Source organism: Psammomys obesus, unplaced genomic scaffold, assembly GCF_907164565.1.
Source record: "Psammomys obesus unplaced genomic scaffold, mPsaObe1.curated_primary_1811, whole genome shotgun sequence".
NCBI lineage: Eukaryota > Metazoa > Chordata > Mammalia > Rodentia > Muridae > Psammomys > Psammomys obesus.
Window position 1 is genome coordinate 7,027,764 of NW_026585698.1, and position 27,912 is coordinate 7,055,675.

Consider the following 27,912-nt stretch of genomic DNA (forward strand, 5'->3'; position numbering starts at 1 on the left):
GAAGAGGGTTTTCCCAAGATCCCCAAATTTAGCTGCTGAAGTCCAAGTATACTGTGGGGTCGTACTCCAAGCAGGGGCCCTGTGGAGAGGTAAACTGAGGCAGCAACTAAAGGAAGCAGCTACCCTGAGAGGACGGTGGGAACAGGCCACAGCTGGCCAGGGAGGAACAGCTGTGGAGGAACCAGTGACCAGGTTTCTCCATTGGCCAAGGAAAGTCCATCTTTGGGGACCTGCCAAATCATGGGGTGTGGAGGGTTCTCTCTACGTCCAGTTGTGTAAACTTTTCTTTAGAACATTTACTTGTTTATATGTTTATGTGTATAGGTGTTTTGTCTGGATGGACGCCTGTATACCAAGTGCATGCAGAGGCCAGTAGAAGAAATCAGATTTCCTGGAGCAGGAGTTACAACAGACCATGGGAGGCAGCAATATGGGTGCTAGAAGTTGAACCCAGATCCTCTGGAAGATCATCCTGCTGAGCCATCCCTCCAACCTCTCTATAGCCTTGAACTCTTCAAAGCTGAACTCTTTATTTCTTATCCATTGACTAGATAAACCAGACAAATGCGATTGGGGACATAACTCCTCCTCTTCCTCCTTCTCTTCCTCCTCCTCCTTCTCTTCCTCCTCCTCCTCCTCCCCCCCCTCCCCCTCTCCTTCCCCTCCTCCTCCTCGTGGAGCCACATAGCACCTTTTGATACAATGTCTATGAAGCTATTCTCAGAGTTTTCTTCAGGGTTAAGAACACTTGGCTGCTGCTAAATTTGGTACCCTTTACTTTTGTGTGGTGTATGCAAATACTGTTTTTCAGTCTTGTGGCCGAGTCAACAGTCTTTGCTCAGAAAAAAACTGAAGACAATAGACACACGAAGAACTGACATTTACGGATCTGCATCTACAGGGGGTGGACTCTGTTGGTCTCCAGGTAGATTCTCAGAGTCCACTGATGCTACCAAATGGCTGCTTAGGATGCGTTCCCTGTTAGTAAAGATCCATCATTCGGTTAATTGGTTGATGTTTAGGGGAGTATCCCTCACAGGCGATCCCAGCATATTAAGTATAGAAAGGTGCACCAATTATGAAGGGAAGGAACAATAAATAACGTGATTTTTTTTTCCACACTCATGCCTGTCCTCACCCCTCCTCAAGCCTGTGGCCGTGTTCCGAACATGTCTGACGGTACCTACCCTGCCTTGTGCACCTTCTATTTCTATTTATTTGTGCACTGCCTGCAAGAGTCCAGGGTTCTCATTCATCTTTTATTCTGTGTAAACTCTTACACCAGCCTCTACACCCTACAGGTAGGTCTCAATTGGATGTTGCCAAGATGGCCTTCCCCCTGGGCCTAACAGATGACAGTAGTGTCACTGTCAACCGTAAGAGACTCCTGACATTCTAGATACTTTTGAACTGTGGTGATCAAATTTTTGACTTGCTTCTTTGCAAGCCCACTCTTTTTTTGCATCATGTACTGATCTGTGTGTGCGTGCATTTTTAAATAACCAGGCTCAATTAAGCCAATCTATTCTTGATTTTTCTAAAAATTATATAAATTATAGTTTCCTTTCTATAGTCCAAATTAAAATACACCATTGAAATTAAAGTGAACCTACAGGAGTGCTATTAGCATATTCAAAGCCAAGTGTTGATAATAATGGTGTTTACTTACCGAAATTTAGCAGTATTCATTCAAAAACAACATGCTGCCCTAACTGCCATCGAGGAAATAATGCACGTTGCTTTATGGTTCTGAACCCTAATTAGTCGGGAACAAAACAACTCCTGTGCCTCTTATTAACTCTTTCCTTCCTGTTATTTTCTGTATTAACCTTAAGCAGAACACCGTTCGGGTGTTCTGTGTTACTGAACTCCCGGGGACTGGCCTGGTGGTTGAAAGAGGGTGATCAACCTTTCTTTATCACAGTGAGAGGAGGTCCAGGTGGGCGCCCTTGGTTCTCTCTTCCTCATTAGCATTGCCCCTATTTATATCTGGACGTGGGCTTGCCTTCTTTGTGTGCAAATGCCTTGGCAAATGAACAAGCCAAGTAACAGGAGTTAATCCAAAGGATTTCAAGGAAAAAAATTTCCTCCCGGGATCATCCAATCTCTTCCTAGGAGAAAGCACAGCCTGGTTCCTTTGTTGGAGAAAGGCCTCTTCCTCCTTTTTACACCATCAAGGATGGTGATGGTTGAGATTGCAGCCCTTGTACCACCCCCCCCCACACACACACACACAGAGTCAGTGCCAGATAATAGGAGACTGCCAGTGTGGTACAGGGCCTGAGATGTTACATAGATGTAACAGACAGGAGGATGCTGGGACTCAGAGAGCCAAAGTGACCAAGATGAAGCTGTAGACCCCAAGCCTGCCTGGTCATCGCTCTTGCATCCATTCGTTTAACAAACTCTGACTCACTCTGCTCTCTTCCAGCACAGCCACGAACAGTGGGGACTCAGTGGTGGTCAAGATGAGGGAGGTCTTTACCCTCATGGGGCTGAGGTTCACCATGCGTGAACCCCGAGTGAGAAAATGGGGCCTGATAGTGGGCACGGTGACTGGGATGAGTAGAGAGGGCTGAGAAGAAAAGGCTTACACAGCTGAACGAGACCTGGGCACAGGGTGATCAGTAGGTAAAATCTAGACCAGTGCTTGTCAACCTTCCTAAGGCTGCCCCCCTTTAATACAGCTCATCATGTTGCGGTGACTCCCCCCCACCATAAAATTATCTTCGTTGCTGCCTCATAACTGTAGCTTTGCTACTGTTATGAATCATAACTGTGTTTGCCGATGGTCTTGGGTGACCCCTTGTGAAAGGACCCACAAAGGGGTCGTGACCCACACGTTGAGAACCTCTGGTCTAGCCAGAAGGGGCAGCCACTACACAGGTTCTGTGACAGGAAGAGGCAGGATGGTGGCTCTCAGGAAGGTTAATCCTCTAGAGCAGCATGGAGGAACTGGTAGGTTACACAGCAGACAAACAAGTTAGAGTAGGGGCCAAGTCGTAGCCAGAGATGCTAATGATATTATGACCTTTTCTGAGAACACCACGCACAGGTTAACTGGGTGTGGAAAAAGCAAAACCATTAAGGTTCTCTGTTAGAAAGCTGCTCGGCTTGTCCCCTCCCTCTGGTCAGGCTGGTCACCCCAGTTGAGACACAGCCACACTTAAGCCACCCCACACAGATGACAATCTCTCGTATGTAATAGCACCACAGGCTGATAACCAAGAAGGTGGCAATCACTGAGTCATTGCCAGCCTCAGAAGTGGGACAAGTGACGACTCCCGTGGATGGAACTGAGGAGTCATGGGACCCAGAATCGCCTCTAAATCTCTATGAGGCCAAGATCTGGCTGGCTGTCGGCTGCTTACCCATTACCTTTGTAGTACTAGTTCTTGCCATTGTAGATACCAAGATGCCGGGGTATGAGCGGGGTCAGTTACCGCTGTGGAGAAGCAAACACATGACCTAAATGATAACTGGCCTTCTGCCATCTCAGTGTCTCAGGCATTGCACAAGCGTTCATATGCCTGGGCCTTCCCAACCGGTCCTTGGCCTCCCATTTCACAGACTGAAAGTCAAGTTCGGCCTCCAGGGCTGTGGTGGAGAATGCTGCTGCTCCCTCTATAGCTGTGTGGCTCTGGGTAAGTCACCCGTGTTCTTTTGGGTTCACTAGGCTTCCTTGGGTGGATGGGGGTAGGGAGGGTAGGCATGGCTTGTCAAGGTAAAGAGGTTGTACCATGTGTCTGAAAAGGATTAAGGCAGGAGAAGGGGGCCTTGGCAAGGGTTAAGTAGCACCTAAAACGTACTCTTAGGCTTTCCAACTGTGGGGAAAGCCTGGGCAATGCAGAAGTTTGTCAACGCGTTGCTTCAGATAGACAAATGGATCAAGAGCCTCAAATCCCAAGACTGGCTCTGAGAACTGAGATTTTTGTCCACAGGGGAACAGAAAAGGCCAAGGGCGATAGTCCAGTCGATGACTGGTTCTTCCAACATTGTGACTAAACCCTTTTAAGTCTCCCAAGGAGAAAACAAAATAAAATTCATAATGAAAAGGGGGGGGTGTTGTCTATCTCTGAGGAATGCCTTGTGAGAGTAGACACCAGAATGAGTTATCAAAGCACGTCTGCTATTCTTCCTCTGATGGCCTTAGGAGAGATACCTACCAGAGTGTGGGTGGTGCAAATGGGATTCTGGCTGAAGCTGGGAATGGGGGCGGGGGAAGAAGACGCTACAAACTGAGTCTTCCCTTTTTTGGTTCCTAGAATAAACCCACAAGATCTTCCAGAGAGTGTTGTTCACTGACACTTTCCAAGCACGTATCGTGCTATCTGCACGCAGAGGGCGCTTGATAATTATCCACTGACGAGATTAAGGGACACAGTCAGTTTGCCTGTGTGTTCGGAGGTGTTACAAGCCTGCCTTTCCACACTCACTGGCTCTGGCTCGCCTGCCTGCTTATCCACAGCCCCTTAGAGCGGACCTTGGAGAGATGAGTCAAGTGGGCTGAGGCTTAAATATTACTGGGTAGCTTTCTCCTGAGCATGCAGGCACATCCACGCACGCACGCACACACACACACACACACACACACACACACACACACGTGCGCGTGCACAGAAAGAGAGAGAGCTCCCTCTGGACAGGTTAATTTGTCATTATTTTCAAACACATGGTGATGAAATGCCTGTGTAATAGGACACAGTGCTCTGTAAAGGCCTTACTCATCCCTAGTGTTTTACAGATGTAAGGCCATCAACCACTGGGGGCATTTCTTCAGCGTTCTTTCATGAGCGGCAATCAGAGAGAAGAATCTAAAGTGCTCTCACTCCTCTCTCTCTCTCTCTCCTTTCAAAGCTCCCATGGACTGTTGCCTGAAAAATCCTGTTTATAAAAAGCAAAGTCCGGGCTGGACGTCACCAGGCCCCTGGGGTAAACACTGCCTGTGTGCTTACAAGACCATTGACTGAAATTGTCCTGTGAGTCAGGGATGACCCTAATGAAACCACACTGGCCCTATCAGGCACAGCAGCCTCAGAGCAGAAACACACGTTTTTGTCAATTGCTGGGAGTGTGACTCTGTGTCTAGCCTTTTTTTTTTTTTTTTTTTTTTTTAGCATCAAGAGAAGCAAGAGAGGCAGGAACTAGCCCCAAAGGCACCATTCTCTGGGGAATCCTCGTTCTGCAGTATGGAAAGGAGCACTCAGATTTGCACCAGCAGCCCCTAATATAAGGAGGTGGGAAAGACATCACTTGGAAGGAGGCTTGGGATTTGTCAGCAAGCAAACAGGTCCAATTCAAACAAAGGCTCTGCCTAGGTCCTAGAATCAGCTGGGTTTCCTCTCCTACCCTGAGCCACATTTAACCCCTGCAGACTAGCAACTTTTCTGGCTGACAGCAACTGGAGATCTCTCACAGTGCTCTAGCCAAGGGTAGAGTCAGACACTCCAGTCCCCATCTTGAAGATGAGAAAAACAGAGGGAGGTGGCCTATCTTGTCACACAGGCTAGGTGGGGTGAGTATCGGGAAACACAGGGTTAGACTGCTTGGGTTCACAACTTGACAATGTCCATTGCGTTAGAACAGGGGTTTGGACTTCAGTGACTTGGTTTCTGCACCTTTCAAGTGAAGAGAATAATGATATTTGCTTCCTGAAATGATGGGCAAAACAAAAGGAATCAGGCACCATCAACAGTAGAATGTTTAGTACTCTTTGGTACTCAATAATACAAACTATCATCACCATCATCATCATCATTATATTGTGAGTATCCCTGTTATGGACACACAGCCAATAAGTGTCGTTTCTAACCTACCGCTTTTCCCTTTACCCACTTTGGCATCGAGTGCCAGGTTTTTGCATTCCCTCTTCATCTTCTTCCTACATCCCCTGCAGGGTTCTCGTTCAAAATAGTGAAGGCTCAGACTGTCTTTCCTAAAGCCGGTGGCCACATAGGCTGTTATTTAGTGTTCCTATAGGCGTGAGGGAATGTCATGCCTCCTTGTCTTTGCAGCATTTGACTAAGAAGTATCAGGAGATACGGGAATGAAAAGCCTTCCCACCATGGAAGGCTAGTGTGATGGGAAGGCAGAAAGCTCGACTGCTTTCTCCTTGAATCATCCATCAACTCCAAATAATGCCATTACCAAGTGACAGAAAAGGGACTGGAAAGAGGTCTCTCGGTTCCTTGTCCTGTGCTCTTTGCATTCTTCAGGTTCCTTGCTTGTAGCAGAGAAGACTCGGAAGAAAGAAATGGCCTCGCTAGTGCTTCCAGGCAGACCTCGCCTTAGTGGTCCCGTGCTGGTGGCCACAGCATTCACAGTGGCCTCTACCCTGGCTGCCAGGAGATGAGCGGCTTTTACTTCACGCAAGGGGAGCTATCTGAATTTTCTTTAGAGGAGGCTCCTGGGGGTCCTTGCCTTGCTCTGAAGTATGACATCTCTAAGGGAAGCTGACATAGCAGGCAGGAAGACCAGCAGAACTAATTAGGAGTTATCTGTGAGGTCTCTCTCACTGCCAGGAAGACACCATGTTCCCATGCAGAACCCTGCTGGCTGGAACACAGAGAGCCATCATACTTCTGAGCTCAGGTGACTTCCACAGTTTAAGAAAGGAGTAGTGTAGAAAACACAGGGAACCATCCTAGAACACAAGTCTCATTCACAGGGCACACCAAGGCAAAACGTGCTCTTTACAGTGGACTTGAATTCGCTATATATCCCAGGCTGGCACCAAATTTGGCATCTTCCTGCCTCAGCTTCCTGAGTGCTGAGACTATAAGACTGTACAACTCAGCTCCTAAATTTTAAGTCACGTTGAGAGTCCCAACCTTTTCCTTGAAGCTCAGTGCAGTTCTTACGTATTTTGATCCCTCTGGAGGAAATGTGTATGTAATTAGGCCACCTTAAATGTATATGACTGGGCTTCCTGAGCTTAGATGATGGTTTTGTTTTGTTATCCCCGAAGCTACAATGTGTTTTAAAGTATCTTACAAAAACATCTACCTCTGGGGTTCTCTTTCTTCCTCACAACCTTCTCAGTAATGGTGAATTCATTATTCTTGGAAGCAGAAACTCAGAATTTGGAAGAAGTACCATGAATCCTTCCTTCCTCAATATCTGAAGAAAAGCCATCCTTCTGCTTTTATCTGATGAGAGTTGGGTTTCACATGAGCTCAGAACACAGCTCTGGGATCAACAGAGCAGAGTCCTTATTCTGGTTCTGCACCTTGCTGGGATGACTTGGGCAGGTCACACACCCTTTCTGAACCTTTGTCCCCTCGCCTATGAAGCAGAAAAGAACAGCCATGCTTCTTCCAAGCTGATTATGAGGAACACAGTGTTGAATCTAGAAAGATGAAGTAGTGCCTGGTGCATAGCATTCAGTCATGGAAATAATTTAATGAGTAATAATTATTGGATATTTTAATATGCACCAGTAATGTGCTATCGGCTTTGTATCACTGTATTTAATCATCACAAAAAACTCAATGGTCATTTCCATTGAGTTCATTCCATTCACTTTCCAGATGAAGAAACCAGGACGGAGCAGCTAAGAATGTGTTGAAGCACACACAGCCGGGGAGCGGCAACATTTAGGATTTGAACGGAAAACCAGAACCCATCACCCTAACCATAATAAATGGTGAGATTATTGTATTTTGGAATACAAAAACTGTCTGTGTTTAAATGCTATGAAACAATTACTTTGACACAGATGCTCTGCCTTGCCTGATCCTTTTATAAACATAAAACCAAAAATTTCATGAGTCAGAAGTTAGTTGGAAAAGAAAAAAAAAAAATTACTGCCCATAACCTGGCGATATAAACAGTCTAGTAAAATAAAACAGGGATGGGTTCTGTAGCTGTAACGACCTTTATTTTTCATGTGCTAGTATACAATACACTAAATATATAGGTGTAATACAAAAGCACAGAGAAAGATGATTTGGAAGGAGGGTTTGGCTTTGAGCTCTTATGACCAGAATGACCAGCTGTCATTTGTTAAGTTGGGCCCTGGGTTAAAGTGTACCAGTCTTCAACAATAGTGCAAATGGGCACATCCATTTACCTTTTCGTTTTTGTTTTTTTTAAAAAAAAAAACCAGGGATAGTTAAAGTGATCTGTAGATCTGACATGATGTCTCTCTGCTTCACTTTACGCACGCTTTCATTTTATACGGGACAAAACTCACACTGTCTGTCATTTCCTTATTGACAACCGAGGAATGTATTTCATTACAACTGTCACAGGGACACAATGCTGATACCAGTAAGTGTTTCTGTATATTCTCCTGGATGAAACCTTGTTGGCAAGTTCTTATTCATCTGCAGAAACTGAGTGGCAGAAAACCAAACCAAACAAACAAACAAACAAACAAACAAACAAAAAACCCTCAAATGTAAAAAACTGTAATGCCACTGTCATTTTCCAGAAAAAAAAAAAAAATAACAGAAGAGAAAGAGGAGCACTGTGAAGGATTAGAGCCTTCTAGAGTACTCTGTATTGGCTACCCCAGTCCCAATGTTCGCGTGTTAGCTGACCTAGAAATGCCTGCCCAAACTGGACTTTCTCTACACAAACCTTGCTTTCTCCCATCTCGAGGCCTTCCTCCACCTGCCTTCTTCCCCAAACACTCTTTCCACAGGTCTTAGCCCCTCCCCTAATCCTTGTATGTCCTTCAGATCTGTGATTTATGAGGTCCGCAGCCATGAAACTTCACTGGCTCTTTTGTCTGTTTTGTGGAGAGCGAACAGAGTCACTGTGGTGCTGAGTTCCCATGCTATACCAGGCAAACTCCATGGGGCTGGGGATGGGGCCTGGCTGTAGGCACCATTGTATTCCCAGAGTTTAGTACCGTGCTGGAAACAGGGTGGATCTTTGAGAAGTGTTTTTTAAAGCCTCTTGAGCCAGCACTGATACATCCATCTACAAAACGTGACCATAAGGGTCTTCTCCTGGACTGTATTATCTAAGCCCATGGCACGTCTTTACAGCTGTGTTGGGCATGACCTGAGCTAGGCTTATAACCCATAGGTTTTCAGATTTGTCTTGGGATACTGGATGTAGGGAACTATTTACCAGTTTCCCTAGTACCCAGGGATCCTTTAAGATGATTTGGCAGTTAGCATTCATCTGGCTTTCAAAGGCCACATGATCTGACTTGGAGGCCACCTGACTTGGAGATCTAGTCTTTGCTTGTGTCTACATTAAGGGGGATTCTAACTTATCTGTATCTCTGCCTCCACCAGCAGTCACAGGTGGGACGAAAATGACATCACAGAGTCCGTGAAGGTAGTCAAACATGTTCCTTTGCACATCAAAATGCAGGTGGTAAATGATTTGATGCGTCTCCTGAGTACTGTGAACAAGAGCTGTAAGACTGGAAAGAAGTCCAGTGCCACCCTCACAGGGTAATTCTCAGGACCTTCCAGCCAGCTCCAAACTGCCCATGGGCCACCTCACCCCTGCCCCAGGAGCAAGCCTGCCTCCAAGAAGCCTCCTTGCTTCCCTTTTCACAGCACATGTGAAGCCGGCAGCAAGCTACTCTTCTCGACTACTGATAGGTTTTGGAGTATTTCATTTACACGGTCCGTTTGACAACACTTCATTTTATTTTTTTTTAAATGCTACGTGTTGTATTTTTATCCAAACACAAAAAGTTCGAATGCTTCAAAGTCGGGACCCTGGTTTCACCTTTGTAGTCCACTCCCACGTCTCTCCTCAGGCTTCTTCCTCTCCTCCTCTCCTCAGCACAGAATCACACCTCTGCCTTCCTCTTACCCCTCCTTGCCTCCAGGAAGGATACTGTGGGGTTGGGTTCTCTTAAGACAGCAGCATTAATATGCTGGTTCTGTGCCAGCCTGGTCATTCCTTCCATCACACAGGTCTGCAGAGTCTCTACAGTGAAATTCTCCCCCTCCCGGCAGGGGTCCACCTGTAACGGCCCCCCTCTCTCTTGCTTTGCCCCCACCCCATCCCCGTCCGGCTCTACTTTTCCTCCGAAATGCCAAAGCAAGATGAAATTCATGAAGGTGACGCGGTCTCTCACCGGCTGAGCCAGGCTTTCAGGACTCAACCGGCCGACCTTCTGACAGTCCCGAGAGCCCCACGCAGCGACCAGCTCAAGAGGGCTTGGACTCTGAAGACCCAGGAGCCGGTCTGAGCCGGACCAATCACCAGCTGCCGGACTTTTGGGGCAAGTGCTTTTAGCTTTTCTGAACTCATCCCTCTACGCCCCGTGGCTGGCTTGAAATATGTGCTCTGGATTTCGCTCCCTCATCTAAGCTGCCTTTATTTAAGGGTTTGGATTTTTTGTACTTAGAGAGAGACAGAGACACTTTTTTTTTTCTTTTAAGGAAAGGGAGGAAGATAGGAGGGAAGAAGAAAGTAAAGGTAAGACTACTGGAAGCTATCACAGACGCCCCCCCCCCCCCCCCCAGGATGTTCTGGGAGAACTGGGAGAGGGACTGGCCCCAGGCACCCTTCAGAGCCTGGCCTGCGAGGCCTGGGGCAGCTGGCGTCTACTAGCACCTGCCCCTCCCCCACGCCCTCCCCCCCAGCTAGGTCCAGCGACGTTCTTAAGGGAGGGTGAGAGTTCCTGGAAGGCTGGGCTTCCACAGGCTCCCCCGAACCCCCTCCCCACTTTCTAGACTCCTTGACGGCGCGAACCCCTTTCTCTTACCCCCACTGGCCTCCCGCGCGAAGGTTGGTAGCGGCCACCCGCCAGCTTCCCGCGCGCTCCACCAGCCCCACCCAGGTCGGGCGTCCTGCCCTCGGCGGGCTCCCTTCTCCGGGCTCGGTCCGCCGCCCGGGAGCTCCCCCTCCGGGCTGCGCGAGGTGGCAGCCCGCGGGGTGTTGGCAGCACCGGGAGAGAGGGGCGGCTGCCGCTGCAATCCACCCGCCCACGTGCCCCGACGGCAGCGGAGCGCCAGCAGTCGCCAGGCCCGCGCGTAGACGCGGGTGGGTAGTCTCACCTTGGGGGCCGGCCTGGAGGGGGGGGACCGTAACCCGAGCCCCGCCGCCGGGACCTCTATTTGCATAACCCGACCCCCCCTCCACCCCCTCTCTCCCCCATCCAGGCTGGAGATGAGAGTCGGGCTCCCCTCCGAGGCGTCGTCTTGCCCGTGGTCGGCGCGGGGGCCGCGGGACCGGCCGGAGCGCAGGCGGAGCGCGCTGGCGCACGTGGTAAGAGCGCTGCCCTCTCTCCCCTCGTATTCTCTCGCTTCGAAACGGGGCCCCGCAGGGCTCTTCAGACGGGGGGGACACCCACGAGGGGTCCCACCCTCGGTGAGCTTTCTCTCTCGCCCCAGTTTGCGTTCGATTCCCCCAACTGGCAGGAGAGAGCGAGCGCGCGCAGCGCGATGGAGAAACTTTCCCAGATTTGCTTTGGGGCGTTTGAAGTCTGGGTGGAGGACGAATCCCGGGACCACAACTCTCGCGGCGGGCGTGGGGGGGAGGCAAGACAGCTCCGGGGGACGCTGGGGTGGGTGGGTGGGTGGGGTCCCCTGACCAGCGGACCCCAAGCTGGGCAGCAGCCGGCGCGCGGCGGCCACGGGCAGCGCAGGTGCAGGGCGGGAGAGCGCCTGCAGCGCCGCGCTCCGTCCACGGCGTGGCGCCCTGGCTCCTGCCCGCCGGGCAGCCCGGCGGCTCCGAGCAGCCCGGGCCAGCCAGAGAAAAGCCGGGACGGGGACCGGAGCCCTTCTTGGTCACATTTTGGAGCTGAGAAGGGCAGGGCAGGTTCCCAGCCTGCGTCACAGATCCCAGGCTAACGCAGGGCCCGGGAGCCTCTGGCTTGGGAACCCGGCCGGGGCGCGTCTGGGGCGGGCTGGGCGCGTAGGGGAGGTGGGAGCCGAGTGTCCTAGGAGCCGGCACGAGCCACTGTTTAGGCCTCTGAAAAAGTTTTTTTGGGGGGAATTTAACAGGAAGGTTTCTACTGGAAGGGTTTGCGCTATCTATCTATCTATCTATCTATCTATCTATCTATCTATTTATTATTTATTTATTTATTTGCCTAGGGGTGTTCGTGTGGGAACCCCCTCCCAGGCGACTCGGAAACCGTGCTATTTGTTGTCACTGAGCAGGCTCTAAGCGAGGGAGAGGGAGACTGCTCCCGGGTAGATCTGGGGCGCGGGGGATAGGATGCGGCCCCGGAAAGCGTACACATAGAGATGGGGGCCGCGGGGGCCTGTGAAGGTGAGGGCAGAGCCTGGCCAGGGTGCCCCGTCTGGCGCCTGGGGAGCCTCTTGGCTCAGGCGAGCGCACGCCCTCGCCCTGTCAAGAGGGAGGCGTGTGGTGTGTAGCGTAAGGAGTGGGAGCGGGGGGTGTAAGAGGGCAGCGGGGGAGGGAAGAGTGTGTAGCGGAAGTGGAGCGTGCGTGTGTGTGTGTGTGTGTGTGTGTGTGTGTGTGCGCGTGTGCGCGCGCGCGTGTGTGTGTGCGCGAGCGCGCGCCGGAGAGGGTGAGTGTCCAAGTCTCCATCTGGCTTGCCCCCACGCAGCGGACCGCCCAGACACGCCGGGAAGGGCGCCCGCTCCGCGCGGCAGCTGGAGGGGGGCGGGGAGCGCGCGGGCAGAGAGGAAGGGGGCGCCTCGGCTCCCTCCAGAAGCTCCCGCCGCTCCCCGGCTCCATCCTCTCCTCTAACCCCTTACCCTCAAGTTACCCAAAATACTTAAACAAACAAACAGCCCAGACCTGTTCCGTTTTCGCTCTTGTATAAATAGCACAGACTTTCCAAAAAAGCAAGACCGCATTCACTCTTATCACCAGACACTACTTTCCACCGTGTAATTCAGAAAAAGGCAGTCAGCTTCCGTGAATGCCGGTAGCTTTTTTTTCTTCTTCTTTCTTTATTCTTCTTTTTTTTTTTTTCAGTCACTTTTTTTTGCTTGCGGTTTTGAGCTGCCAAGAAAAGTGAAGGAGGGGTTTGACTGTAGTGTCTCGGCTCCGCTCGGTTTCTTTCCGAAGTTTAATTTTCCGGAATGGCGCCCAAACAAGGGCCGGGGAGGCGGAGCCGCCGCCACCGGATCCTCTCCTTTTTTGGAAAGTCTCCGGGAACCGGAATTCCTCCCCGCCCCGAAGAGACGGAGCTGCCACGGCGGCCCGCGCGCGTTCCCCCGCGGCCACCTCGCCGGGGTCGGCGATCGCACCCTCCCCGGGCTGAGCTCTGCAGCCCGGAGGCTCGGCTGCAGGCGGGGGCCGGGAGGTCCCCCCCACACACACCGGGGGGCCCTGTCCGCCGCTGGCGAACGGTGGGAGGCGAGCTCGGCGGAGCCCGCGGAGCCAAGCCCGTATGCAAATTGGCCATGTGACGGCAAAAGCTGCTGGCCCGGCCCTGTTCCTCAGTCCATATATGGGCAGCGACGTCACGGGTCTTGAAGACCTGCCCATAAATACTGGGAGCCTAACACTTTCCGTCTGAGAGAGCCGCGATTGATTAATAGCTGGGCGAGGGGACACACTGACTGTTATAATAACACCACACCAGCAGCTCCTGGCTCCCCAACAGCCGGGTCCCAGGCAGGAGAGAATCAGTGGCAGAGAGTCATTTTTCTTCCTTAAAGAAGCCAACAACTTGCTTGCTAGTTTTATTGCTGTTAAGATTTTTTTTTCCTTTTGGCGTGTGTGGTGGTGCTGGTGGTGGTGGTCTTTTTCTAAGTGTGGAGGGCCAAAGGAGATACCGAGCCAGGCTCAGCCAGACCCCTCTCCAAAAACGGCTTCTCTGGCACTCCAGGTAGCGAGGGAGTTGGGTCTCCAGGTTGTGCGAGGAGCAAATGATGACCGCCAAGGCCGTAGACAAAATCCCAGTAACTCTCAGTGGTTTTATGCACCAGCTGCCTGACAGCCTCTACCCTGTGGAAGACCTCGCCGCCTCGTCGGTGACCATCTTCCCCAATGGTGAACTGGGAGGCCCCTTCGACCAGATGAACGGAGTGGCCGGAGGTAAGCCGCGTGTCCTCTTCGGGGCTGGTGGGTGGGGCGGTGGGTGTGCGGGGCTCGGAGGGGAGAGTGGGCGCTTGGGGCGGACGGCGCCGGCCACGCCGGCCCCGAAGACTGGAAGTGAGCGCGGGAGGAGCGGGAAGGGACGAGGGACCAGGGCGCCCCGCGTTGTGCGCGCCGGCAGACGCACCTGGTCACCGAGAAGTCAAGCTTGGGCTGGGCGCAGAGTTCAGGCGGCACCCCTCCGGGGCTTCCCGGCTGGAAGCGGGTCCGCCGGCGGGCCCCTGCGCGTCTGGAGTGGGGTTAGAGTGCCGGGAAAGTTGGGCAGTCCGGGAGAGCGTCGCGCGTCTGGAGAGCTCAGCGGCCGGGGAGCGCCGGGGAAGCGCGCGGGCAGCGCTCTCGGGGCAGAGCCCACTCGGAGAGCACCTCGGAGCGCGCGGCGCTTCGGCTGCGGCCGGGAGGCGCCACCCCACTTGCGCATCGCCCCGGAGTGAATGGGGTTAGCGAGGCGAGGCTGGGGAGCAGGGCCAGTCCACAGCGGAAAGCGGCCCCGAGACTGCAGAGGGAGGCCCGCGCGGGCACCAGCGTGAGTCTGGGTTCCTTGGCGAGGCCGTGTGAGGTCGTCTCCCTCAGCCCCCGCGCCTCCCTCGAAGCTCGGCCTCTGGTCTGGGGCTGGGGCAGAGGACGCGAGGGGGTCGGGCATGGCTGAGGATGTGGGGATGGAAGGGAAACCTAGACTCCTTCCTCCGCAGCCCGGGAACCCATTGGCAGTCGTCAGCTGAAGCGCAGCGGGAGAGGGAGGGGGAGATGGCACCAGGAATTAGCAACGGGAACATCACCCACCCACTTACCCGTTCTGGGGTTCCCCTCTGCCGCGGTTGGCACCTTCTCTGCACCGCCTGGGATTGGTCGGCTCTTTAGTGGTGTCTGTATCATTGCCTCGGCAGCAGGCAGTGGGACCACAAAGCAAAGGAATGGGAGCGAAGTCCGAGGCAGATGGGAAATTGTTTGATATTGTCGCTATTATTGGATATTTTTATTGGGGACTAGAGTCACAGATGGCTGGGGGATAGAAGGGGGAGGGGCACGTCCTGCTTTCTTGGAGATTGGTTTTGAATCCCAGACTCTGGAGAACTTTTTACTATCTCCAGGCCTCAGTTTCCCTACCTGTTGGAGCTTGAGCTAGCCCTATAGTGTTGGAATCCTGAAATGGGGGTGGCTGTGTGTGTGTGTGTGTGTGTGTGTGTGTGTGTGAGAGAGAGAGAGAGAGAGAGAGAGAGAGAGAGAAAAGAGAGAATTGGTTCTTGCCTGCATTTTCATTACTGCATCTCTTTCCTGCCCTTTCCCTCCCCAGATGGCATGATCAACATTGACATGACTGGAGAGAAGAGGCCCTTGGATCTCCCATATCCTAGTAGCTTTGCTCCCATCTCTGCGCCTAGAAACCAGACCTTTACGTACATGGGCAAATTCTCCATCGACCCCCAATACCCTGGTGCCAGCTGCTACCCAGAAGGCATCATCAATATTGTGAGTGCCGGCATCTTGCAAGGGGTCACCCCTCCAGCGTCAACCACAGCCTCGTCCAGCGTCTCCTCTGCTCCCCCACTGGCCACAGGACCCCTGGGCGTGTGTACCATGTCCCAGACCCAGCCTGAACTGGACCACCTCTACTCTCCACCACCTCCTCCTCCTCCTCCTTATTCGGGCTGTGCTGGAGATCTCTACCAGGACCCTTCAGCGTTCCTGTCACCACCCACCACGTCCACCTCCTCTCTGGCCTACCAGCCACCCCCTTCTTACCCATCCCCCAAGCCAGCCATGGACCCAGGTCTCATTCCTATGATTCCAGACTATCCTGGATTTTTCCCATCTCCGTGCCAGAGAGATCCGCATGGCTCCGCTGGCCCCGATCGAAAGCCGTTTCCCTGCCCTCTGGACTCCCTGCGGGTCCCCCCTCCGCTCACACCACTGTCTACCATCCGTAATTTTACTCTGGGGGGCCCCGGTGCTGGGGTCACGGGACCAGGGGCAGGTGGAGGCAGTGAGGGACCCCGACTGCCCGGCAGTGGCTCGGCAGCAGTGACTGCTACCCCCTACAACCCGCACCACCTGCCCCTGCGGCCCATCCTGCGGCCCCGGAAGTACCCTAACAGGCCCAGCAAAACGCCAGTGCACGAGAGGCCCTACCCGTGCCCGGCAGAGGGTTGTGACAGGAGGTTCTCACGGTCGGACGAGCTGACCCGGCACATCCGAATCCACACGGGCCACAAACCCTTCCAGTGTCGCATCTGCATGCGAAACTTCAGCCGAAGCGACCACCTCACCACTCACATCCGCACCCACACCGGGGAGAAGCCCTTTGCCTGTGACTATTGCGGCCGCAAGTTTGCCAGGAGTGACGAAAGGAAGCGCCACACCAAGATCCACCTTCGACAGAAGGAGCGGAAGAGCAGCGCCCCGTCTTCGTCTGTGTCTGCGCAGTCTTCAGCCTCCGGCCCTCCCGGGGGCTCACAGGCCAGCCTGTGCGGGAACAGCACCCTCGGAGGACCACTGGCCTCCTGCACCTCTCGGACCAGGACACCATGAGACGAAGCTCCACGCCGGTTTCTCCACGCCCCACAGGCCCTCCGTCCACTCGAGCTGTACAACACTACCACCCTTCCCTGTTCCTCCCCGTCATCTCGTGATAGTGGACGAGGACCTCGACGGAGCCCAGCCCTGCCCCACCTTCTCCCCCCAAAAAAACGCCTGCCCAAAAACTTAGGCTATTTAACTTCCTTAGGGGAGTTGACTACTCCAAGCAATGGGGAGCCAGAGGAGGGCTGGGTGAGCGCCTCTGGCCAAGAGGGCTGTGGTCTGACCCTGCCCCAGAGATGTCTGATGAGGTTTTGCTAGGCCTTCCCTTTATTTTGACCCTGGATGCCAGGCTTGTTCTGAGACCTTCTCTACTAGGTTGGGAGCTGCTGGTTCCTTGGAGTGAGGACAGCGAAAAAGACTAAGCAAAACTGCCACTGCACTTTATGGCTTGGGGCCGACTGGGGGGCTTGGGGGGGAGTTGTACAGCGAGCAGAGCCTGGTCTGAGCTGCGGGCATTCTGTGACCCTAGAGCAGCGAATTGAAGTGTATCTGGCCGTCTCAACCGTTAAGCAATATGTACTAAAAACTCAGAGAACAGAAGTGCAATGATAGGAGGGACAAAGCAATATTGCTCCTTTTTTTTGGTTGTTGTTGAGAAACGAAGATTATTTTTCCAGTGTATATCCATTCAGATTTTGTGTATTTTTGATGTGCACTGTTCTCCAAGTTCTGAACCTTCGGGAAAAAAAAAATGTAAAGCATTTATGGTCTCTTGAAATGAGTCAAAGGTTAACTTATTTAAAGGGGGATGTACATAGGATGCATGCAGTCGTGTCGTGTCCTCCGTGCCTGGTGTGGTGTGGGCAGTGTTACAGGGTCTGCATGTAGACAGGATGCCTTACTACGGAAAAAAAACAAATCACTCCCTGGGGTTAAGTATGGCTGTATATTTCTGCCTATTAATATTTGGAATTTTTTTAGAAAGTATATTTTTGTATGCTCTGTTTTGTGACTTAAAGTGTTACCTTTGTAGTCAAGTTTCAGAAGAGAATGTGCATAATGTCACTGCAGCTGATTTGTTTGGTTATTAGCTCTTAATAGTTGTGGAAAAAAATAAACAATCTATTCTAACATAAAACCACTAACTGGAGTTCAGATAACGGATGGTTTATGACTATGGTGTAAATAAATACTTTCAACAATATTTTTTGCTGCAGAAATCATTTACGAAGCTCTTGCTGGGTGGAACTACTATTTACATCTAAGAACCACGAACAGAAGGCCACTCAAGCCAGGGGCCGAGCAAAGGCCCTCTGTGTTTCCTTGCTGGCCTGTGGCTACCAAGGCTCACTCTCATTTCCATTCATAAGCCATAGCTAGTCTTAAGGGATTTCCCCCTTGAATTAGTGTAAAAGTGAGGTTTTCTGACTTACCAGCCTTACAGCTCCTCTCTGCTCCTGAGTGGGCTCCGGAAAATAAATACTTACAAACAAGTGGCTAGTCAGAGACGACAACCTCAGAGCTGCTTCTAGAATTCTGACTATAGCTTGGAGCTCAGTCAAGTTGTAGCTTTGTGGAAAGTGTGGCTGTGTGGTCACACTGGAAATGACTTTTGGGTTCCAGGATTAATCGTATGACCACAGAAAACTTTTTCAAAAAGAGCTATCATCCCTTCAGATCAAAATTGCTCAGATACTGCTGTTGACAGCATTAATGGGCGGCTGCAGGAATTACCCCAGGACTCATTTCTCTCCATGCCTGGCTTCTCATGATTGCCCATATTTGGAGGGATCATTTGTCACAATTTCGGTGGATCTAGAAGTGATTCTCAAAAGAGCATGTAAGACAGGTGAACAACAGGCCGTAAAACTCCAAGGTAACCTAAAATTAAAAGGTAAGTTGCCTCCCCCAAGATAACAGGTAATGGTTTGCAAAATAATACACTATAAGGTTTCTTTTACTGGGATCTTTTTGTATTTTCTTTTAAACACAAAATAATCTGACCTACCCACTTATCTTACAGAGCCAACAGATCATGTCTCTGTTAGCATTGTTACTCTGAAAATCTGGACCTAAATACTTGCAATGTCCACTGCTTCTTATGTAATATGATCTGCTGGTGCAGTACTGCTTTGTCTCGGCAGAAAACTCCTTCCCTTGCTTCTGGTCCCGCTGAAGTCCCTCAAGCTGATGGCTGCTAACCAAGGGCTTGTATTTTAGAGTAGCTATCAGATCTTTGGCCCTAAGCAGCACTAGGATTTGAGATTCAATTCACAGAGGCAACTAGCGCTTTTTTCCCCCCTGAATCTCCTTCCTTCATCCCTATTTCATGGATGTAGAAACTTCTTTCCAGAACTCCTAAATAGTTCCAAAACCTTGAGTGTGGGATGTTTTCCTTGCCTTGCAATTTCCCACTGAACTCAGGCTTGCCAACTGTCAAGAGTATTACTGTTGTTTATCCAACATTGGCATATAAAGCAATGCCACGCTGTGGCAACTTTTAAACAAATACTTGCCCTCCTGCAAAACTTTCATTAGAGAAAGATCTAGTACACCCAAATTTTGTACAGTTCTTAACCATTTTCCCAAACAATTTAGAGCATCTTCAATTAACCTAAGCCATGATTTTAAGCGCAGGACTAAACATTTAAAAAACATAAAGAGCTCTCATGCTAAAGACAGCAGTCATGTAATTAGTTTCATGTTGGTGTGGTGGCAAACCTCATCAGAGCTGTAAGAGTTGGTAAACCTGTTTGCTCAGGGCCACCCTGTGGCTTTGCCCCCAGATGCTAACATAGCAGCTCAGTCAGTATCTTTAACCAAATTTCTTTCTCAGCTTAAAGCATTCATGGCCAAATTTGAAGACCCTTAAAAAACGTGCCTAAGAAACTAGCACAGATAAGTTTGGTTCTTTCAGTCTCTTTCCCTGCACTTTAAGGGACACAACTACAAATGTTTCAGTCGCTTTTTGTGGAGAGTGATTCCTTAAGGATTCATGCCTCTGAGGTTTGATTTGTATCACAGTTGATTAAACCTAAATAACTTTCTCAAGCCAGGTTAGTTAATTTCAATATCCTCATTGCTAATTAGATCAAGGCAAATTATTTTGTTTCTCAACTGTTGTAACTCTTCAGTGTGTACGGGGGCAGGTAGGCAGAGATGGGTAAAACCCTGCCAGTCCTAACCACAACCACCAAATCCATAAGGGAAGACAACAAGGTCACGAGATGAAAATACTTAAGTCTTGAGTGTTTTCCCCCTTTTCAGAATGAGTTAATTTGTTTTCATGCTATTTTCCTTCGGTTAAATAAGGCCTTTCTTTAGGTTAAAGTGGCCTTTTCTGTTACAGCGAAATCATGTAATTAGACATTAAATACTATCAGATGAGTTTTCAGTCGTCTTGTTTCAAAGACTACTCTCAAAAAAACAAACTAATTTAAAGTTTAATAAATTAATAAACTAAGGTCTTTGGAAATCTGTAGGTTACTGGCTTTTGGTACAATACAATCTTATGGAATAAACTGTGAGCTTTCAACTATTAAAATATAGTTATCATCAGAGGTAATGTTTTCCTTCTCCACTTTGCAATAACCAACATTATTTCCACATAATTTTAAACATGCCTTTATTTCCCGTAAGTACACAGATTTTACTCAGAAACGAAAACACCCCTGCATTTAAAGACTGGGTGCCATTAACAAACGATCTCCTTCTTTGACAGCAGCAACCTCAGCGCAATGGACCAATGATCATCTGGAGCATCTGGATTGTGTGGAACCATAAACTTTGAATTTGAGCTTGCAGTTACAGGAGTAAATGCTGAACAGCAACGGCAGAGGTCTGAACTTGGGATACATTGTTTCTCTGCCGATCAGGAGAACTAAAGCACTGGGCTCATTTGTAACAGGAGTTGGCAAAGTCCTCCCCAGATGTCAAGATCAAGGAATCTACAAGACAATGCAAGGGGGGGATGAAAGTATACATTTTGACAGAGGGACTCTCCTCATGTCAAAGAACTCACTCCTATTGATAAAACACATTACTTAAAAAGCAGGCCTTTTCACTTAACCAGCAGCAATGTGGTATGAAACCCATCAATTCTCTCAGGAGTAGGAGTAGGAAGGTACAAAAAAAAGGTACTTACAACGAAGTAGTCACTGAAATAATTATGAAATTTAAAAGCTTCAGAGTATTTAGACAGACAATATCTTATCCAAATATCAGACAGTTTCTCATCCATGAGCTATAGTTATTTATTGCATTTATTACTCATCAAAAAAAGTGCTGATACCATTGTGCTCATTGGTCTTTCCAAAGGAAAGGAGACGGTAACTTCAATCCCAGTTTCTAGATCACAATCTATAGTGTAGACATATGCGGAAACACAACGGCAGCAGTTATAGCTAATAGTTTATGCATAGAAGTGCAAGGATTTTTCTGCACATTTTGCCTTAGTAATGAGCATATTCTTTCTAGAGAGGCTCATTAAAATGTTACACTGTTTTCAGCATAAATTTACTCAATGTATTAGTGAAACGACAGTTCCACTGTTCTTACTGAACTAATGAGGAGCACAGTATTGCTGTTTTAGCCCAGAACAGTTTCAGTTATTCTTTTGAAAAGCACCTTAGGTTTTTTTCCTTCTAAATTGCTTGTAATCAACCTTTAACTTTTCCCCTCCTCTTTTGCAATAAAGGCTTTCATGATAATTTTTATTACTAGCCTCGCTGCAGGATAGGTTTCTACAGGCTAGTTTAAAGTACCCTAGAATATGCTATATGACTCTCAACAACCTTTGCTGCAATTCAAAAACTGTATGTGGCTGAAAACCACACTCATCACTATTCTATTAAAAAAATTATCAAGTTTAAAACCATCACTTCCTACCTAGATTTTCAAATGAGTGGCTCAAAGAACTGTTCCACAAGGATCCAAGGACATTTAAACTCCACGATGGGAAACCTGAACTCTAGCAGCCCTGGTGGAAGTCCTTGGTGTTGGACCTGTGTTAGGTTTAAAACAGGTTTTCACTGTCCTGTTGCTTTCACTTTGATTAAGATGAAACAAAACCCCACAAGCCAAAGGACCAATAATTTGCTTTTTTTGTAATACTTTAACAACTGGACTGTGAGCAAACACCCCTTCAGCCTAGGACTGTGTAACCTGGATACGTGGAGTCAAAAGCAGTTTCCCTACCAGGTCACCAAACACCTGCCACCCGTGATGGTTAAGTCTCCATTTATTACAGATATTAGAATTCTATTGCCACACAAGCCATCAAGAGGGCTTAGAAGACAGCTGGGCACATTTCATTTCTACAGTTTGTTTTTATGAAAAGGCCTGCGATAAAAAGGAAGCCTGTGAATAGTAAAAAAGGAGAACCCGTGCTCCATGGCCAGAAGCTATGGTGTCAACACATCTGTAAACATGGTAAAGACGGTAATGCGTGGACAGAACTACAGCAGTTTGGTGCAAGAGTTGGCACAAGGGTTTAATCTTCAATCTTGATGCCCTTAGATGGCTAAATTCTCAGTTGTCTATCCCCTTCATGCATTATCTATGTGTGTGTATGTGCACACACACATTTATACGACGGTGGCTCATCTAGCCATTTAAGTTCCTCTTAAATTCACTATGTAGTCACGAGAAAGACACTGAAGGGCTCCTCCTGCCTCCACTTCCTAAATGCTGGAGCTGTAGGTGTGCACCACACTTGGTTTCTGCGGTGCTGGGGGTTGAGCCCAGGGCTTCTTGCCTGCTGGGCAAGCAGCCTACACCAGGAGCCCCTCCCACGGTACTACACGCCCTCCACCTCTTCAGAGAGGGGCGGCAGGTGCCAGCACTGGCTCTCAAGGGAGTTCTGGGATAGTACCCCCAGCAACACAGCTGGATCTGCAGCCCTCTGCAGGTTCCTGGGAGAGAGAGAAAAAAAGCAAAACAAAAGAGCAACAACAAAACTGATCAGAGTACCCTTCTCTCCTTTCACAGGAAGACGCTGGAAGTAAATAGAGTATGGAATTCAACAGGTGGCCAAAGGCTGCACATTCAGTTATTTGGAAGCATGCCAGATTCAGCTCCTCTGAACCTTCTGGTTAGAAACCACATAATTATTATCATCTTTGAGGTGCATAAAGAAAAGTCACTTGAGGATAATAGTCTGTAAAGGTGACTCCCCAACAACAATCTATTGAAATGACAGATCAGGAGACTCAGGGGGGAGGAGCTCTAAGGGCCTGACCTCAGGGAGTTCACAGATGTGAACTTACTAAAGGCTACCTGAGTACACCAGATGTGGCTAGCAAGCAAGGGGAGGTTAGAAATTATCCTCAACACCCATGGTTATGAGGGTGAACCCAAGTGCTGGAAAGAGGTCTTTTCAGAACTGCCCGGTTTAGAAACTCAATATGGTTTTTGTAGAAACTCTATTTGTTTTTGGGTGTGTGTGTTTAAACCAAACCAATGACTTGAACTAAAAAACAAGTCGAGGTCATGCACAATAAGTAATAAACTATTAAGGAGCAAGAGGTCCTGCGGGCAGGAGAAAACAAATTTCAAGTCACCAAGGGGAGAAGGGGTTCAAACACCTTAGTGTATTTTGTAGGTAATGAGAAACAAAAATATTTTCTTTATGGCTTTAGGACGGAAGCGCTTTTGGGTCCCCTGCCCCACTCCCTTAAATCAAAGCCTTGGTGGCAGTGACAGTACCAGGAAGCAACCTAGCCTCCCACCCACCCGCCCCATAACCGTGCCCGGTGGCTGTACTCCAGTGGGCCGTGCTCCCCATGGTTGCCCAAGATGAGGCGCTGCTCACTCCAGTAGATCCATCCATCAGGCGAGTGGGGTAGAGGGAGAAGAGCCCTTATGGTAGGTCGCTGGCAGCCAGGCCTTTCTTGCGCAGGGCAGGGCACAGCTTTGGCCCACAGTTCCTGGGGGCGGCAGGAGCCTCAAGGCAGGACCTTGGGGCCTGGATAGGGCTCTCCCTCGCACCAGAAGTCATCGGCCTGTGGGGTCTCCAGGAGCCACACTTCTCGGGGAAGGTCGTAGGCAGAGTTGGAAGCCTCCTTCGGTCTGATGGGCTCCAGCACACGGTAATAGTGGCAGTCCCGGCCGTCTTCTGGGTCGTAGGGCGGGGCCAGGATGTCCAGGAAGGCGGCTGGCCCGTCCACCGCATCAATCTGGTGCAGGTTGTCCCGGTGCGGCGTGAGCACGCAGGGCCCGCTGGCCTCGGTGTACTCGGCCCGGGAGCGCAGCACGCCCGGCCGCACGGCCTCCCTCTCCCGGGGCTGCAGCGGCGGCTCGAACTGCTGTTCAGGCGGCGGCGACCTCGGCCCGGCGCCGGCCTCCAGCTTGTCCATGCAGCTGATGCGTACCGTGCCGTACAGCACCTTGAGCATGCCGTGCATGCCCGGGTGGTCGTGCAACGGGATGCACGTGCCGCTCTTGAGCAGGAACACGCCCAGGCTGAAGCCCTCGGTCTCGTAGATGTGCATGTAGGTGACCGGCGGCAGGTTGCGGGGCAGCGGCTGCGGCAGCGCTTTGCGCGGCGCGATGTTGAGGTCCTCGGCGCGCACCTGGGTCAGCAGGGTCTTCAGCTGGTTCAGGTTCTCCGGGAAGCCGGGCGCGGGGGCATCAGAGCCCGTTGCGCCGCCGCGGAAGGTGAGACAAGCCTGGCGGGCGATGCGCTGGATCAGGGAGGCCATGTTGTCGCGGGGCATGCTCGGCGCTTCCTGCGCGGCTCGTGGCCGGCCCGCTCCGCCTCTGCGCCGCCCCTTGCGGTCTCCGGCGGCCGCCACGGCTGCCCGCAGCCCCGCGCCAGGCGGGAGGCCCCGCAACCACCGGCCGGCGGGGCGCGCGGGGCCGCCCGGCACTGTCGCCCCGCTAGCGAGCCAACGGTCGGGCGCCTGCCCGCGCGCTAAGGCGAGTGCGCAGGCGCGCGGCCGCGGTCCGCACTTACGCTCGGGGTACCGGTTGGCGCTGCGCGGGCCGTGCCAGGCGCTGCCTCATGCGCGGAGCTCCATTCACTCGGCCCGCACCGACGACGACAGCCGGGCGCGGCGGGCGCACCCGCAAGGCACGCTGGAACTTGTAGTCCGAGGCTGCGGCTGCGCGCTGCGCGAACGCGTTCTGCGGAGACGGGAAACCAGGACTCTTAAGACCCCGCAGAAAGCCAAGCCCACGTCCTCCAGAGCTTCAGGGTGTTTTCTTGTTTGATGAGACTTAACGATTATGGAAGGGATAGAGCCATCTAACTACAACTCCCGGCATCCCCGCAGGCGGGGTGACACACTTCCGGCAGCTGTCCCGAGCCTGGTGGAGGCTTTTGGCCGCTGGGAGGAATGGGGCGAGAGGGTCGTTCACCTTCTGGTGCTGCCAGGGCCTGCTGGGTCACTCCGGGTCACCTTTGACCCTTGCTCCTTGAGGATGAGGCTTCGGGGTCAACCTCAGCAACTCGTGGGCCACGATGGGTGCATCGCGGAGATCCGGGGATGGCGCTTCTGTACTTCTGTTTCTTAGTTGGTGGATCGGGTCGAGCGGTAATCTAAGCGGTCACTCAGCACAGCTGGGCGCAGCTGTCGTTTGCCGCCGGGCCTGATGACGCCGCTCCTTGACCTACTGATGGTGGGGCCATTTGCTACGGCCAGGGTTCCGTATACTAGCGGTTATCCATCCCTGGAGCGCCTGAGAAACCAGTTGAGGAGGAAGGGGCTTTTTGTCAGAGTACTGATTGCCGCTGTCATGAGTCTCTAGTGCAGTGCAACCATCGGGCCAGTTTAGGAAAGTTTACCCCAGAGTGAGTAACTATTCACTGGACTCTTTACAGAGGTAGGTGGCACCTGGAAAAAGAAGATAGTAGATACCAAGATTTTAAACCCTAACCCCGAGTTTAAGACCTACTTGGCCTTTCAAAGCTAACCATGGGTTTCTTGTGCATTTTGTAATTGCAGTGGCCCGGAAAATCCTCTCCAGTGAAGCAGGCATACATTTGTAGCGGGCTATGTAACCTAGCCAGTAAGTACAATATTCCAGGTGCCTTGTAAGATAATGGCTATTATCTTAACCTCACAGAAACTCCTAAGAGGTAGACACGAAGGTGATTATTCGCCTCTGTACTTGAGGGAATAAGTGCCGGCACGTATGTAGAAGAGCAGCAAATGCAGCCTAAGGAAACAAAAGTTTGAATTGCTGTAACTGGAACCAGGGTGCGGCAAGGACTTAGCTTCTCCACCTTAGTGTGCCGCGTTCAAGCTGTGTGTCTTTCCCAACGTCCCCAGTCCTCCAAGTCCCCACTTCGTTCATTCCCAGAATGCTGGTTTTGATGTAACCAGACGTCTGAACCACCGTTTTTCACCTGGGTAACTTAAAAGATGATTCTAGAAATTACATCCCAGGGTTTCTGATCCAGGAGAATTGAAGGGAAAGATAGGGTTCTGGTCGGGACATCCTCCCTGAGGTGGTTCTAGATTCAGCACCTCGTGGGGGTCACTGTGAGATTCCGTAAATGGTGAGCCAACTCCTCATGACAGGTGAGTGTGAGCCAGAGCAACTGTTCCCGATGGAAAAGGACCCCAAGGACGGTTGGCCAGCAGGACGTGGTGGCACCCGCCTGTAATCCCAGCACTTGGGGGAAGCAGAAGCAGGCAGATCTTTCTGAGTTCCAGACCAGCCTGGTCTACAAAGTGAGTCAGGACAGCCAAGGCTACAAGGAGAAACCCTGTCTCGAAAAACAAAAACAAACAAACAGAAACAAAAAAGAAAAAGAAAAAAAGGTTGGTTGGCCTTTAGAAGTTGGTGGTGTGCTATTGGTAAATGCTCTGTCGAAGTTCCCTGTGCAAGGAAATCCCATGCAGTTTATTTGTAAGTAAGGACTATTTAAGAGAAAGTCTTTTCCTTTTGTTTACAAATACAGAGTTACTTACTGGTTTTTACTTGTATTAAAGCGTAATTAGTGGGAGGTATAGGCGTCACAGAACCCAGACTTGAACAGCATACAGGTGTGCTTGAATTCCGTGTGTCCGTTCTTAATAGTTGTCTGCATTTACATAAACGAAGCTATATATTTCATCTGTAAATCTGAAAGATAAGATACATGTGCAAATACCAGTGACACCTTTGGTAACATAGTAACTGCTTCAGGACAATAGGTATCATTAAGATTTTTAATGGCTACAATCAAGTTACCCTCTAAAGACCAAAAGGTTTAAGCCCTCAGTGAGTGCTGACATGGAATGTGGCCCTGTCAGTTTCAGAGCCAAGTTTTGAAAGGTTACCTTTTTGCAACAATTTATTCAGTTTCCATTCGTAGACTCCTCCCTTTTCTCCTGATTCCAACTCCCCTTCTTCCTTCTTCCCTCCCCTATTCCTCAAAAAAGGGGAGCCCTCCCCTACTAACCCACCCCAGCTCATCAAATTGTGTCAGGACCGTGGTCTGACGAGGTAGCCCCACCAGGAAGTGATCAAAAAGCAGGCAAGAGTCCATGTTGGAGACAGGCCCTGCTCCCCTTACTAGGAAACCCAGGTGAAGCTGGGCTGTTCATCAGCTACATCTGTGTAAGAGAGCTTAGGTCCAGTCCATGCATGGTCCTTGGTTGGGTGTTTCAGTCTCCACAAGACACTCTAGGCCCTCGTTAGTTGGCTCTTTTTATTTTTATTTTTTATTGTTTTGGTTGGTTGAACGGGTAATGCCTCCAACTCAGGCCCTCACTGTTCATCTTTTCCTTGAAGAGTTCACATTTTCCAGACTACCTGCATAAGAAACACTGGGGCTGTTTGTCCAAAGTGCTGTTCCCAAATTACATTAATGTCTGTACCAGAATCTGTTGTGGGTAGAAGTTTTGGAGACCCAGTGGGTGTCGGCAGGGCACATGGCACTTTGTAGGTCACAGGGAGGCGACTTCCATAATTTCGTTTGCTGCTGTCCTTTTAGCTGCACTAATGAAGGATACTGAACCTAAGGGGGTTTACCTGTGAGAAGCGCTTTGCTTGGCTTTCTGTTACGGCCATAGCATAGGCTGAGTGGGATTCTGTATTAATAGCCTTTAAAAATATTCTTTATTTTTCATTTCTTTGTCTTGCTGTAAGTAGAGTGAAGACCAAAAGAAGTGCAGAAAAAAAAGAGATGTTAGCAAAAGTGAGGAAAATGCATGGCAGAAATGTTTGGAGAAGTTTGGAATATATTGTCAATAAATAGCATCTAGCGGGTACAAAGTATTTCTCTAAGCTTTGGAGGTTCAAGGAGGGACAAGGTTTATTTCCCAAGGAATTTACTACAACTGTGCCCCTCCCCAAGAGCGTATGTTGACCACACAATACCAAAATCTATACATCCAAGGTAGTTGGAGAGTCCTTTAGGAGGCAGATAGATTAAGTAGCCCCATGGTGACACTGGTGGCTTTATAA

The 27,912-nt window shown here is 50.4% G+C and overlaps 2 protein-coding genes and 1 long non-coding RNA gene across 4 annotated transcripts; 2 read left to right on the forward strand and 1 right to left on the reverse strand.

Annotated features, from left to right (window-relative positions):
- Nucleotides 1–13,442: 13,442 nt before the first annotated feature.
- Egr2 (early growth response 2) lies at nucleotides 13,443–17,719 on the forward strand. 2 transcript variants are annotated; one of them, XM_055598935.1, is made up of 3 exons: nucleotides 13,443–13,729; nucleotides 13,830–13,938; nucleotides 15,290–17,719. In XM_055598935.1, the coding sequence occupies exons 2-3, from the start codon at nucleotides 13,920–13,922 to the stop codon at nucleotides 16,522–16,524; spliced, it is 1,254 nt and encodes a 417-aa protein (XP_055454910.1). In that variant the 5' UTR covers nucleotides 13,443–13,729; nucleotides 13,830–13,919; the 3' UTR covers nucleotides 16,525–17,719. The 2 variants fall into 2 exon arrangements, with proteins under 2 accessions (XP_055454910.1, XP_055454909.1); XM_055598934.1 differs by having other exon boundaries at nucleotides 13,669–13,938.
- Nucleotides 17,720–20,123: 2,404 nt separating this feature from the next.
- Ado (2-aminoethanethiol dioxygenase) lies at nucleotides 20,124–24,576 on the reverse strand. Its single transcript, XM_055599001.1, has one exon. It carries the CDS (start codon nucleotides 24,228–24,230, stop codon nucleotides 23,460–23,462), a length of 771 nt encoding a protein of 256 aa, XP_055454976.1. The 5' UTR covers nucleotides 24,231–24,576; the 3' UTR covers nucleotides 20,124–23,459.
- Nucleotides 24,577–24,823: 247 nt separating this feature from the next.
- On the forward strand, nucleotides 24,824–26,646 carry LOC129670466 (uncharacterized). Its single transcript, XR_008719217.1, has 3 exons — nucleotides 24,824–25,338; nucleotides 25,461–25,524; nucleotides 26,040–26,646. It is a non-coding gene; the product is annotated as an uncharacterized LOC129670466 (long non-coding RNA).
- Nucleotides 26,647–27,912: the final 1,266 nt, after the last annotated feature.

What these genes read in the sequence shown, in the direction of transcription:
- Egr2 (XM_055598934.1), top strand. Translation starts at nt 13,770, where the DNA reads ATGATGACCGCCAAGGCCGTAGACAAAATCCCAGTAACTCTCAGTGGT. An exon ending in GATGAACGGAGTGGCCGGAG is followed by an intron (nt 13,939 to 15,289) that starts GTAAGCCGCGTG and finishes TTCCCTCCCCAG; the next exon opens with ATGGCATGATCAACATTGAC.
- Ado (XM_055599001.1), bottom strand. Translation starts at nt 24,230, where the DNA reads ATGCCCCGCGACAACATGGCCTCCCTGATCCAGCGCATCGCCCGCCAG.